This window comes from Borostomias antarcticus (assembly GCF_949987555.1).
Source record: "Borostomias antarcticus genome assembly, chromosome: 4".
NCBI lineage: Eukaryota > Metazoa > Chordata > Actinopteri > Stomiiformes > Stomiidae > Borostomias > Borostomias antarcticus.
This window is the reverse complement of record NC_140237.1, coordinates 1,630,304-1,645,000: the sequence shown is the minus strand read 5'-3', so window position 1 is coordinate 1,645,000 and position 14,697 is coordinate 1,630,304. Positions and strand designations below refer to the sequence as shown.

Genomic DNA, 14,697 nt, shown 5'->3' with positions numbered 1-14,697 from the left:
CATAATACTGTAGATAGTCACGCTTTCATACGGCATAATACTGTAGATAGTCACACTTTCATACAGCATAATACTGTAGATAGTCAGGCTTTCATACAGCATAATACTGTAGATAGTCAGGCTTTCATACAGCATAATACTGTAGATAGTCAGGCTTTCATACAGCATAATACTGTAGATAGTCACACTTTCATACGGCATAATACTGTAGATAGTCACACTTTCATACGGCATAATACTGTAGATAGTCAGGCTTTCATACAGCATGCAGAGAAGAAAAGGAAGGAAGGCTGGATTGCACTGGGCGGTGAAAGCTTTAGGTACCAGGTTTCAGCTACAGGTATTTATGTACTTTTAAATAGAAACAGTAGATAGACAACTTTATTGATCCCCAGGGAGAAATCGTTGGGATTAAATCAATTTATTTTGGGGCAGCTGTGGGAAGGAGGAGTCAAGTGACTTTTGTAATGGTGTGCATAATAATGCTTCAGTTGATATACCGTGACAGTTAGAGGGCTTATGGAATGTGAGGGCTCTTTGAATCCTCTTTGGCATCTTGCTGGCTTATAAAGACTCGTACTTGTACATGAACTTCTATGAGTTACTATGGACTGTTCAACAGTGCATGAACAAAAGAGTAAATTGATGAAAGCCACATGGGGCTCAAATAAAAAAATTCCTTCATTCATTATTCATTGTGAATAACCCCAGATCGGTGATCATGGGTGTTATGTCTAAAAGAAGGAGAGGACTTACTGGTTCACAGGTTGGGTTGGGTGCTTCTGAGTGTGGAAGCAGAGTGGTTCAGTTCTCCATGTCTCTGACACCCACAGGGTGAGGACTGCTCCCTCCCCTGTCCTCCTGGTCTGTATGGGATCAACTGCACCTCCTCCTGCTCCTGCCACAATGACATAGGCTGCTCTCACACTGATGGCTCCTGCATCTGCAGAGAAGGTATGTTGGTGTCAAAAAAACTCTCTCTCTCTCTCTCTCTCTCTCTCTCTCTTTTGGTTTCTCTCTCAGCACACCCAGGAACTACAATACACCCAACAGCTGCATTCCACTCATGTAGCCACTCCACCAATAAATTGATACTCCCTTACAATAATCAGGTCACACCAACGGTCACAGCTCCACAATCAGGTGTCTCTCTCCACCTAACGATTAAGTCAATGGAGAAAAAACAGCCTGGAGCATTGTCTTTCTCCCTCCAATTTCTCACTGTCTTTAAATATTGATGCACCACAAAACCTTCCGGGGAACATGGGTAATTATAGTGAGACATCTTAGTTTGGGGTTCTGAGACAAGTGAGTGTCTCTCTTCCACGATGCTGTCATGGCAGCTAAGTAGTGGTAGCGACTGCTCAAATGTACAGGTAGCAGTATATTGTAGGCTACTATATGCATGCGGTCGTCTACTATGATGTAGTTATAGCATAGAGATAGTGTGATTGAAACCCTTTTCTATTCCTTATTCGAAACCCAAACTATCTTGGATAATATTTAATCTGAAGTAGTGTTTCTGTATTAAAGTAGTTTCGGTTGATATTAATATTCTTTTTTGATAAGGTGAAGGAAAAAATAAAATTGTAATCTTTATTTTGTCACGTGTAAGTGGTCTGGCCAGCATTTGATCTTTGTTGGTTATTGAAGTACTGCCTGGCCGTTGAGACTGGTGGTTTGGAGTACAGAGCACAGTCTTGCTGCAGTGTAGGTTTGCTCTGTATTCCTGAAGTGCTCACTCCAGCCTGCACAGTAACCATGCTCTCTCCTCTTCTCTCATTCACTCTCTCTCTCCCTCGCTCCATCTACCCCCTGTTCTCCCCTCCTCCTCCTCCTCCTCCTCCTCCTCCTCTCCCTCGGCCTTCCTCCTACCCATCACCCCTCCCTCCTCCCCATCACCCCTCCCTCCTACTCCTCACCCCTCCCTCCTCCCCCTCACCCCTCCCTCCTACCCCTCACCCCTCCCTCCTTCCCATCACACTTCCCTCCTACCCCCTCTCTCCTCCCCATCCCCCCTCCCTCCTACCCCTCCCTCCCTCCTCCCCATCCTCCCTCTCTCCTCCCCCTCCCCCCTCCCTCCCTCCAGGCTGGCAGGGGCTGGACTGCTCCCTCCCATGCTCCAGCGGTACCTGGGGGCGGAGCTGTAATCAGACGTGTCTGTGTGCCAACGGGGCCGCCTGCCACTCCAGCAACGGCTCCTGCACCTGCGAGCCGGGCTGGAGGGACAAGCACTGCGACCTGCCCTGCCCAGTAAGTGTGTGTCCCACCCACCACCATCTCATTCTCTCCTGCCCAGTAAGTGTGTGTCCCACCCACCACCATCTCATTCTCTCCTGCCCAGTGAGTGTGTGTCCCACCCACCACCATCTCATTCTCTCCTGCCCAGTAAGTGTGTGTCCCACCCACCACCATCTCATTCTCTCCTGCCCAGTGAGTGTGTGTCCCACCCACCACCATCTCATTCTCTCCTGCCCTGTGAGTGTGTGTCCCACCCACCACCATCTCATTCTCTCCTGCCCAGTGAGTGTGTGTCCCACCCACCACCATCTCATTCTCTCCTGCCCAGTGAGTGTGTGTCCCACCCACCACCATCTCATTCTCTCCTGCCCAGTGAGTGTGTGTCCCACCCACCACCATCTCATTCTCTCCTGCCCAGTGAGTGTGTGTCCCACCCACCACCATCTCATTCTCTCCTGCCCAGTGAGTGTGTGTCCCACCCACCACCATCTCATTCTCTCCTGCCCAGTGAGTGTGTGTCCCACCCACCACCATCTCATTCTCTCCTGCCCAGTGAGTGTGTGTCCCACCCACCACCATCTCATTCTCTCCTGCCCAGTGAGTGTGTGTCCCACCCACCACCATCTCATTCTCTCCTGCCCAGTAAGTGTGTGTCCCACCCACCACCATCTCATTCTCTCCTGCCCAGTGAGTGTGTGTCCCACCCACCACCATCTCATTCTCTCCTGCCCTGTGAGTGTGTGTCCCACCCACCACCATCTCATTCTCTCCTTCCCAGTGAGTGTGCCTGTCTCACCTCCACCCACCACCATCTCATTCTCTCCTGCCCAGTGAGTGTGCCTGTCTCACCTCCACCCACCACCATCTCATTCTCTCCGGTTTCAACCCTGCTTAGTTGAGCTGCTGATTATCTGGAGACCATCTAAAAGATCCATTATAAACCCCTGAAGGTGATCCCACTCGGGTGGGAAGTGAGTGTTTGAGTAGGCTGCAGGTTGCTACTGTATAACATGGTTGCTCCCCCTGATAGAGTGTACATTCTTAACCACTACACAACCCCTTCTAATTAAGTCATACAAGTTTTCATGCACACTTTGAAAGTACAACATGAGGACATTATGTGTTACTCTGTACTTCTGGTGTGTGATGTTGTACGCATTGTTGTTGTCAGGACGGCACGTTTGGACCGGACTGCTGGGAGAAGTGTGATTGTATCCAAGCCGACGGTTGTGACCCTGTCAGTGGGGCATGTCGCTGTCTGACCGGCTGGACAGGTGAGTGAGGAGGACATGTGAGGACATTCGTATATAAGGACACACTGGACCCTGGCACATTAAATTAATATAAAATGAAACACCACTGTGCCTACTGTATATGCCACTTTGGTTGTGAATCATATACATAGCAGTATATGAGGACTCAGTGGTGTATGAGGACATAGCAATATATGAGGACTAGGGCTGGGTATCGGTACTCGATACGTTGTAGTACTGGTGGTGCAATCCGTCTGGTGAAATTCACTGCAACTGCGAGTTGTTGACACAGTTTAGCACGCTGAGGTAATGCCACCAAAACGCTCAAAGGTATGGTTATACTACACGCCTATGGCGTATGGTAAAATTTCCCCCATTACCTAGCTAGCTAGCATTAGCATTAGTTTTAGCTTCTGTAGCAGCGAAATGTGTTTAGGCTAACATTATTAACTAATGTTATGCTTAATGTTAAGACCCCCCTAGGCCTACTACCACCACAACTGCTACTGCTGATGTTGCCCCAGCAGCAGCCTTGACACACCGTTCACATTAGCTGCAAGGTCACGGATGACTGAAAAATGTGTAGTCACTGTCAGTAGTTATATTGTAAAAAATGCAGTTTGATACTCTTTTAAACACTTTCAAAATGTATTCTTGTAAAAAACATTTGAATGTGGGAGGATTGATGGCATTTTACACAACTGAATGCTTCCATTCACATGATGGTTATGGAATGGAAAAAATGCAAAAAATAAATTCAAAGTATCGATTGAAGTATTCAATTGGTATCGGTATCACTTTAAGGGTAGTGGTATTGGTACTGGTATCATAATTTTTGAAATGATACCCAGCCCTACTGAGGACTCAGTGGTGTATGAGGACATGGCAGTATATGAGGACTCAGTGGTGTATGAGGACATAGCAGTATATGAGGACTCAGTGGTGTATGAGGACTCATTGGTGTATGAGGACACAGCAGTGTATGAGGACTCAGTGGTGTATGAGGACATGGCAGTATATGAGGACTCAGTGGTGTATGAGGACTCATTGGTGTATGAGGACACAGCAGTGTATGAGGACTCAGTGGTGTATGAGGACATGGCAGTATATGAGGACCCAGTGGTGTGTGAGGACATAGAAGAACATGTAGGACTCAGTGGTGTATGAGGACCCAGTGGTGTATGAGGACATAGAAGAACATGTATATGAGGACTCAGTGGTGTGTGAGGACATAGAAGAACATGTAGGACTCAGTGGTGTATGAGGACATAGAAGAACATGTATATGAGGACCCAGTGGTGTGTGAGGACATAGAAGAACATGTATATGAGGACTCAGTGGTGTATGAGGACATAGAAGAACATGTATATGAGGACCCAGTGGTGTGTGAGGACATAGAAGAACATGTAGGACTCAGTGGTGTATGAGGACTCAGTGGTGTATGAGGACACAGCAGTGTATGAGGACTCAGTGGTGTATGAGGACATGGCAGTATATGAGGACTCAGTGGTGTATGAGGACTCATTGGTGTATGAGGACACAGCAGTGTATGAGGACTCAGTGGTGTATGAGGACATGGCAGTATATGAGGACTCAGTGGTGTATGAGGACCCATTGGTGTATGAGGACATAGCAGTATATGAGGACTCAGTGGTGTATGAGGACTCAGTGGTGTATGAGGACACAGCAGTATATGAGGACTCAGTGGTGTATGAGGACATTGAAGTACATGTAGGACTCAGTGGTGTATGAGGACATAGAAGAGCATGTATATGAGGACCCAGTGGTGTATGAGGACATTGAAGTACATGTAGGACTCAGTGGTGTATGAGGACATAGAAGAGCATGTATATGAGGACTCAGTGGTGTATGAGGACTCATTGGTGTATGAGGACATAGCAGTATATGAGGACTCAGTGGTGTATGAGGACTCAGTGGTGTATGAGGACACAGCAGTATATGAGGACTCAGTGGTGTATGAGGACATTGAAGTACATGTAGGACTCAGTGGTGTATGAGGACATAGAAGAGCATGTATATGAGGACTCAGAGGTGTATGAGGACATAGAAGAACATGTATATGAGGACTCAGAGGTGTATGAGGACATAGAAGAACATGTATATGAGGACTCAGTGGTGTATGAGGACATAGAAGAACATGTATATGATGACTCAGTGGTGTATGAGGACATAGAAGAACATGTATATGATGACTCAGTGGTGTATGAGGACATAGAAGAACATGTATATGAGGACCCAGTGGTGTGTGAGGACATAGAAGAACATGTATATGATGACTCAGTGGTGTATGAGGACATAGAAGAACATGTATATGAGGACCCAGTGGTGTGTGAGGACATAGAAGAACATGTATATGAGGACTCAGTGGTGTATGAGGACATAGAAGAACATGTAGGACCCAGTGGTGTGTGAGGACATAGAAGAACATGTATATGATGACTCAGTGGTGTGTGAGGACATAGAAGAACATGTATATGAGGACCCAGTGGTGTATGAGGACATAGAAGAACATGTATATGAGGACTCAGTGGTGTGTTAGGACATAGAAGAACATGTATATGATGACTCAGTGGTGTATGAGGACATAGAAGAACATGTATATGAGTACCCAGTGGTGTGTGAGGACATAGAAGAACATGTAGGACTCAGTGGTGTATGAGGACATAGAAGAACATGTAGGACTCAGTGGTGTATGAGGACATAGAAGAACATGTATATGATGACTCAGTGGTGTATGAGGACATAGAAGAACATGTATATGAGGACTCAGTGGTGTATGAGGACTCAGTGGTGTATGAGGACACAGCAGTGTATGAGGACTCAGTGGTGTATGAGGACATGGCAGTATATGAGGACTCAGTGGTGTATGAGGACTCATTGGTGTATGAGGACACAGCAGTGTATGAGGACTCAGTGGTGTATGAGGACATGGCAGTATATGAGGACTCAGTGGTGTATGAGGACTCATTGGTGTATGAGGACATATCAGTATATGAGGACTCAGTGGTGTATGAGGACATTGAAGTACATGTAGGACTCAGTGGTGTATGAGGACATAGAAGAGCATGTATATGAGGACTCAGTGGTGTATGAGGACATAGAAGAACATGTATATGAGGACCCAGTGGTGTATGAGGACAAAGAAGAACATGTAGGACTCAGTGGTGTATGAGGACATAGAAGTACATGTAGGACTCAGTGGTGTATGAGGACATAGAAGAGCATGTATATGATGACTCAGTGGTGTATGAGGACATAGAAGAACATGTAGGACTCAGTGGTGTATGAGGACATAGAAGAACATGTATATGAGGACTCAGTGGTGTATGAGGACATAGAAGAACATGTAGGACCCAGTGGTGTGTGAGGACATAGAAGAACATGTATATGAGGACCCAGAGGTGTGTGAGGACATAGAAGAACATGTATATGAGGACTCAGTGGTGTATGAGGACATAGAAGAACATGTATATGAGGACTCAGTGGTGTATGAGGACATAGAAGAACATGTATATGAGGACTCAGTGGTGTATGAGGACATAGAAGAACATGTATATGAGGACTCAGTGGTGTATGAGGACATAGAAGAACATGTATATGAGGTCTCAGTGGTGTATGAGGACATAGAAGAACATGTAGGACCCAGTGGTGTGTGAGGACATAGAAGAACATGTATATGAGGACCCAGTGGTGTATGAGGACATAGAAGAACATGTATATGATGACTCAGTGGTGTATGAGGACATAGAAGAACATGTATATGAGGACCCAGTGGTGTATGAGGACATAGAAGAACATGTAGGACTCAGTGGTGTATGAGGACTCAGTGGTGTATGAGGACACAGCAGTATATGATAACTCAGTGGTGTATGAGGACATAGAAGAACATGTAGGACTCAGTGGTGTATGAGGACATAGAAGAACATGTATATGAGGACTCAGTGGTGTATGAGGACATAGCAGTATATGAGGACTCAGTGGTGTATGAGGACTCAGTGGTGTATGAGGACACATCAGTGTATGAGGACTCAGTGGTGTATGAGGACATGGCAGTATATGAGGACTCAGTGGTGTATGAGGACTCATTGGTGTATGAGGACACAGCAGTGTATGAGGACTCAGTGGTGTATGAGGACATGGCAGTATATGAGGACTCAGTGGTGTATGAGGACTCATTGGTGTATGAGGACATAGCAGTATATGAGGACTCAGTGGTGTATGAGGACATTGAAGTACATGTAGGACTCAGTGGTGTATGAGGACATAGAAGAGCATGTATATGAGGACTCAGTGGTGTATGAGGACATAGAAGAACATGTATATGAGGACCCAGAGGTGTATGAGGACATAGAAGAACATGTATATGAGGACTCAGTGGTGTATGAGGACATAGAAGAACATGTAGGACTCAGTGGTGTATGAGGACATAGAAGAACATGTAGGACTCAGTGGTGTATGAGGACATAGAAGAACATGTATATGAGGACTCAGTGGTGTATGAGGACATAGAAGAACATGTATATGAGGACTCAGTGGTGTATGAGGACATAGAAGAACATGTATATGAGGACTCAGTGGTGTATGAGGACATAGAAGAACATGTATATGAGGACTCAGTGGTGTATGAGGACATAGAAGAACATGTAGGACTCAGTGGTGCATGAGGACATAGAAGAACATGTATATGATGACTCAGTGGTGTGTGAGGACATAGAAGAACATGTAGGACTCAGTGGTGTATGAGGACATAGAAGAACATGTAGGACTCAGTGGTGTATGAGGACATAGAAGAACATGTATATGATGACTCAGTGGTGTATGAGGACATAGAAGAACATGTATATGAGGACCCAGTGGTGTATGAGGACATAGAAGAACATGTAGGACTCAGTGGTGTATGAGGACTCAGTGGTGTATGAGGACACAGCAGTGTATGAGGACTCAGTGGTGTATGAGGACATGGCAGTATATGAGGACTCAGTGGTGTATGAGGACTCATTGGTGTATGAGGACACAGCAGTGTATGAGGACTCAGTGGTGTATGAGGACATGGCAGTATATGAGGACTCAGTGGTGTATGAGGACTCATTGGTGTATGAGGACATAGCAGTATATGAGGACTCAGTGGTGTATGAGGACATTGAAGTACATGTAGGACTCAGTGGTGTATGAGGACATAGAAGAGCATGTATATGAGGACTCAGTGGTGTATGAGGACATAGAAGAACATGTATATGAGGACCCAGTGGTGTATGAGGACATAGAAGAACATGTAGGACTCAGTGGTGTATGAGGACATAGAAGAACATGTAGGACTCAGTGGTGTATGAGGACATAGAAGAGCATGTATATGATGACTCAGTGGTGTATGAGGACATAGAAGAACATGTAGGACTCAGTGGTGTATGAGGACATAGAAGTACATGTAGGACTCAGTGGTGTATGAGGACATAGAAGAGCATGTATATGATGACTCAGTGGTGTATGAGGACATAGAAGAACATGTAGGACTCAGTGGTGTATGAGGACATAGAAGAACATGTATATGAGGACTCAGTGGTGTATGAGGACATAGAAGAACATGTAGGACCCAGTGGTGTGTGAGGACATAGAAGAACATGTATATGAGGACCCAGAGGTGTGTGAGGACATAGAAGAACATGTATATGAGGACTCAGTGGTGTATGAGGACATAGAAGAACATGTATATGAGGACTCAGTGGTGTATGAGGACATAGAAGAACATGTATATGAGGACTCAGTGGTGTATGAGGACATAGAAGAACATGTATATGAGGACTCAGTGGTGTATGAGGACATAGAAGAACATGTATATGAGGTCTCAGTGGTGTATGAGGACATAGAAGAACATGTAGGACCCAGTGGTGTGTGAGGACATAGAAGAACATGTATATGAGGACCCAGTGGTGTATGAGGACATAGAAGAACATGTATATGATGACTCAGTGGTGTATGAGGACATAGAAGAAAATGTATATGAGGACCCAGTGGTGTATGAGGACATAGAAGAACATGTAGGACTCAGTGGTGTATGAGGACTCAGTGGTGTATGAGGACACAGCAGTATATGATGACTCAGTGGTGTATGAGGACATAGAAGAACATGTAGGACTCAGTGGTGTATGAGGACATAGAAGAACATGTATATGAGGACTCAGTGGTGTATGAGGACATAGCAGTATATGAGGACTCAGTGGTGTATGAGGACTCAGTGGTGTATGAGGACACATCAGTGTATGAGGACTCAGTGGTGTATGAGGACATGGCAGTATATGAGGACTCAGTGGTGTATGAGGACTCATTGGTTTATGAGGACACAGCAGTGTATGAGGACTCAGTGGTGTATGAGGACATGGCAGTATATGAGGACTCAGTGGTGTATGAGGACTCATTGGTGTATGAGGACATAGCAGTATATGAGGACTCAGTGGTGTATGAGGACATTGAAGTACATGTAGGACTCAGTGGTGTATGAGGACATAGAAGAGCATGTATATGAGGACTCAGTGGTGTATGAGGACATAGAAGAACATGTATATGAGGACCCAGAGGTGTATGAGGACATAGAAGAACATGTATATGAGGACTCAGTGGTGTATGAGGACATAGAAGAACATGTAGGACTCAGTGGTGTATGAGGACATAGAAGAACATGTAGGACTCAGTGGTGTATGAGGACATAGAAGAACATGTATATGAGGACTCAGTGGTGTATGAGGACATAGAAGAACATGTATATGAGGACTCAGTGGTGTATGAGGACATAGAAGAACATGTATATGAGGACTCATTGGTGTATGAGGACATAGAAGAACATGTATATGAGGACTCAGTGGTGTATGAGGACATAGAAGAACATGTAGGACTCAGTGGTGCATGAGGACATAGAAGAACATGTATATGATGACTCAGTGGTGTGTGAGGACATAGAAGAACATGTAGGACTCAGTGGTGTATGAGGACATAGAAGAACATGTAGGACTCAGTGGTGTATGAGGACATAGAAGAACATGTATATGATGACTCAGTGGTGTATGAGGACATAGAAGAACATGTATATGAGGACCCAGTGGTGTATGAGGACATAGAAGAACATGTAGGACTCAGTGGTGTATGAGGACTCAGTGGTGTATGAGGACACAGCAGTGTATGAGGACTCAGTGGTGTATGAGGACATGGCAGTATATGAGGACTCAGTGGTGTATGAGGACTCATTGGTGTATGAGGACACAGCAGTGTATGAGGACTCAGTGGTGTATGAGGACATGGCAGTATATGAGGACTCAGTGGTGTATGAGGACTCATTGGTGTATGAGGACATAGCAGTATATGAGGACTCAGTGGTGTATGAGGACATTGAAGTACATGTAGGACTCAGTGGTGTATGAGGACATAGAAGAGCATGTATATGAGGACTCAGTGGTGTATGAGGACATAGAAGAACATGTATATGAGGACCCAGTGGTGTATGAGGACATAGAAGAACATGTAGGACTCAGTGGTGTATGAGGACATAGAAGAACATGTAGGACTCAGTGGTGTATGAGGATATAGAAGAGCATGTATATGATGACTCAGTGGTGTATGAGGACATAGAAGAACATGTAGGACTCAGTGGTGTATGAGGACATAGAAGAACATGTATATGAGGACTCAGTGGTGTATGAGGACATAGAAGAACATGTAGGACTCAGTGGTGTATGAGGACATAGAAGAACATGTATATGAGGACCCAGTGGTGTGTGAGGACATAGAAGAGCATGTATATGATGACTCAGTGGTGTATGAGGACATAGAAGAACATGTAGGACTCAGTGGTGTATGAGGACATAGAAGAACATGTATATGAGGACTCAGTGGTGTATGAGGACATAGAAGAACATGTAGGACTCAGTGGTGTATGAGGACATAGAAGAACATGTATATGAGGACCCAGAGGTGTATGAGGACATAGAAGAACATGTATATGATGACTCAGTGGTGTGTGAGGACATAGAAGAACATGTATATGAGGACCCAGTGGTGTGTGAGGACATAGAAGAACATGTATATGAGGACCCAGAGGTGTATGAGGACATAGAAGAACATGTATATGATGACTCAGTGGTGTATGAGGACATAGAAGAACATGTATATGAGGACTCAGTGGTGTATGAGGACATAGAAGAACATGTATATGAGGACTCAGTGGTGTATGAGGACATAGAAGAACATGTAGGACCCAGTGGTGTGTGAGGACATAGAAGAACATGTATATGAGGACCCAGTGGTGTATGAGGACATAGAAGAACATGTATATGATGACTCAGTGGTGTATGAGGACATAGAAGAACATGTATATGAGGACCCAGTGGTGTATGAGGACATAGAAGAACATGTAGGACTCAGTGGTGTATGAGGACTCAGTGGTGTATGAGGACACAGCAGTATATGATGACTCAGTGGTGTATGAGGACATAGAAGAACATGTAGGACTCAGTGGTGTATGAGGACATAGAAGAACATGTATATGAGGACTCAGTGGTGTATGAGGACATAGCAGTATATGAGGACTCAGTGGTGTATGAGGACTCATTGGTGTATGAGGACACAGCAGTGTATGAGGACTCAGTGGTGTATGAGGACATGTCAGTATATGATGACTCAGTGGTGTATGAGGACTCATTGGTGTATGAGGACATAGCAGTATATGAGGACTCAGTGGTGTATGAGGACATTGAAGTACATGTAGGACTCAGTGGTGTATGAGGACATAGAAGAGCATGTATATGAGGACTCAGTGGTGTATGAGGACATAGAAGAACATGTATATGAGGACCCAGTGGTGTATGAGGACATAGAAGAACATGTATATGAGGACCCAGTGGTGTATGAGGACATAGAAGAACATGTATATGAGGACTCAGTGGTGTATGAGGACATGGCAGTATATGAGGACTCAGTGGTGTATGAGGACATAGAAGAACATGTATATGAGGACTCAGTGGTGTATGAGGACATAGAAGAACATGTATATGAGGACCCAGAGGTGTGTGAGGACATAGAAGAACATGTAGGACTCAGTGGTGTATGAGGACATAGAATAACATGTATATGAGGACCCAGAGGTGTGTGAGGACATAGAAGAACATGTATATGAGGACCCAGAGGTGTGTGAGGACATGAGGACTGTGGGAGGACTCTGAGCCCAGTGAGGGTGAATGGGCATTACGATACATTATATATTTGGGAAGATAAGAGATGTGGAAGAATAATCTGATGCACCGGATGTTTTTTTCCACACAACCATTTGGGAAGGCTTCATTGTAAACTGTTTGGAAAAGGGCAGGAACTTGGCAGGTGATTGGATGAACCATCTGCCTATCATGGGCTAACTGCAACCAATCAGAACAACGAACAATATATTGCTTCTTGCTGTTGTCACACCTAAACCACATCCATAGCTGCCTCATAGGATGCTGATTGGCTAGATCATTTACTGATCTAGCACAAACTGATTTACATTGGTCCTTACCAGACTGATGTGTGGAGAGAAACAGAATGTGAGCTCACAAGATCAGGATGGTCTTGGGACTGGTCTGCCATTTGTGAGATCCCTCAGTTTTGCCTCACATAGAAACTACATGCTTATTACATGAGAAACTTGTAGATCTTGTGGATCATGTGGTTTAATTCCTACAGTAGGTTGAGATTTAGGGCAGAAATATAGTATGAATCTACATGAGTACCTTACATTAGTGATGAGTAGCTGTTAATGTACAATAGTGACACTGTACTCTACCTCTCATGATCTGACAAGCAGTGGCTGTGCAGCGAAATAATCAATATGAAACCTGAGTAATATTGAAACAGCTAGTAAAATCATAACATTGAGATCTGTCCAAGTTTTTGTTAAACTTCTCTGAAAGAGGATACACTAAAAATACAGAATGAATATGAATCAGATTCTCAGTGTTGAGTATTGGTTCACTCATTCATTCAGGTGTGAGTATTGGTTCACTCATTCATTCAGTTGTGAGTATTGGTTCACTCATTCATGCAGGTGTGAGTATTGGTTCACTCATTCATGCAGGTGTGAGTATTGGTTTACTCATTCATTCAGGTGTGAGTATTGGTTCACTCATTCATTCAGTTGTGATTGCAAATTGCTCCCAACGAGCAGGTTAGCACCTTGCATGGCAGCTACCACCATTGGTGTGTGAATGTGTGTGTGAATGGGTGTGTGAATGGGTGAATGAGAGGCCATTGTAAAGCGCTTTGAGTGCCGCTAAGGTGGAAAAGCGCTATATAAGTGCAGTCCGTTTACATTTTGTAAAGAGGGATAAAAAAAACAAAAACTGAATTTAGCATTGGATGAGTGCTCTTTATTTTACTAATTCTGTGCATCCGTTTCTTACTGTATGTGTGGAACACTTAAAGACAGTCTACAAATGCTGCGAAGGAATGCCAAGGACTAGTTACTGTAGATAGAAGTGGAATCTTCTGATCTCAGCTGCTCTATCTGCAGAACAGCGCACACACGACCCTGTCATCAGTGGGCGGCTCGTACAGCCCATGACCTCGCGCTCTGTGACCTTCCCCTCCTTCACACCGTTCTATCGCTCCATCGCCTCCCTTAGTTTCAGCCTCGTTCTCTATGGAGGCCCAGATCCGAGTTTCACCCTGATTCACACAAGGTCTATTATTAATGGCCCTTTAATGGCTGCAGGCCCACTCACATGTTCTCTCTGTCAAGGGAGATTTCTAATGAGGCATGGGAAGTTTAGGCTACTCATCACTGGTAAGAGAGGGGACAGAGTTTGTGTGAGTGTGTGTCTGTCTGTGTTCACTGGTGGATGTGTGTTCTCTTGCCTCTACAGTAATGGAAGCATGTGTGTAGGTGCCATGCATTGAAGTGTGTGTGCGTGTGTGTGTGTGTGTGTGTGTGTGTGTGTGTGTGTGTGTTGCATTTCTTGATTAAGATCTTCCCACAGGCCCTACCCAGATCCCAAGTGGGTTCTGACAGACCAGCTCTGTTCTACAGCTCAGTCCCGCTGTCATACACTGCTGCCTTAAGACCCCCTCCATCTCTCTGTCTCTCTCACACACAAACTCACACAAAATCTGATGAAAAACTAATACCTCTGCAGTACAAATAGTCTAGCGACAAGTCCTTAAAAAA

The 14,697-nt window shown here is 44.8% G+C and overlaps 1 protein-coding gene across 1 annotated transcript in view; it reads left to right on the top strand.

Moving 5' to 3' along the window:
• Positions 1–14,697, top strand: part of LOC311308204 (uncharacterized protein) — a gene marked incomplete at its 3' end in the record, with an annotated part of 205,907 nt that overhangs the window by 114,216 nt on the left and 76,994 nt on the right. Inside the window, exons 10-12 of the mRNA XM_084437142.1 lie at positions 834–954; positions 2,090–2,253; positions 3,413–3,515. Of these exons, the coding sequence (XP_084293268.1) occupies positions 834–954; positions 2,090–2,253; positions 3,413–3,515 (388 nt within the window). The remainder of the gene's footprint in view (positions 1–833; positions 955–2,089; positions 2,254–3,412; positions 3,516–14,697) is intronic.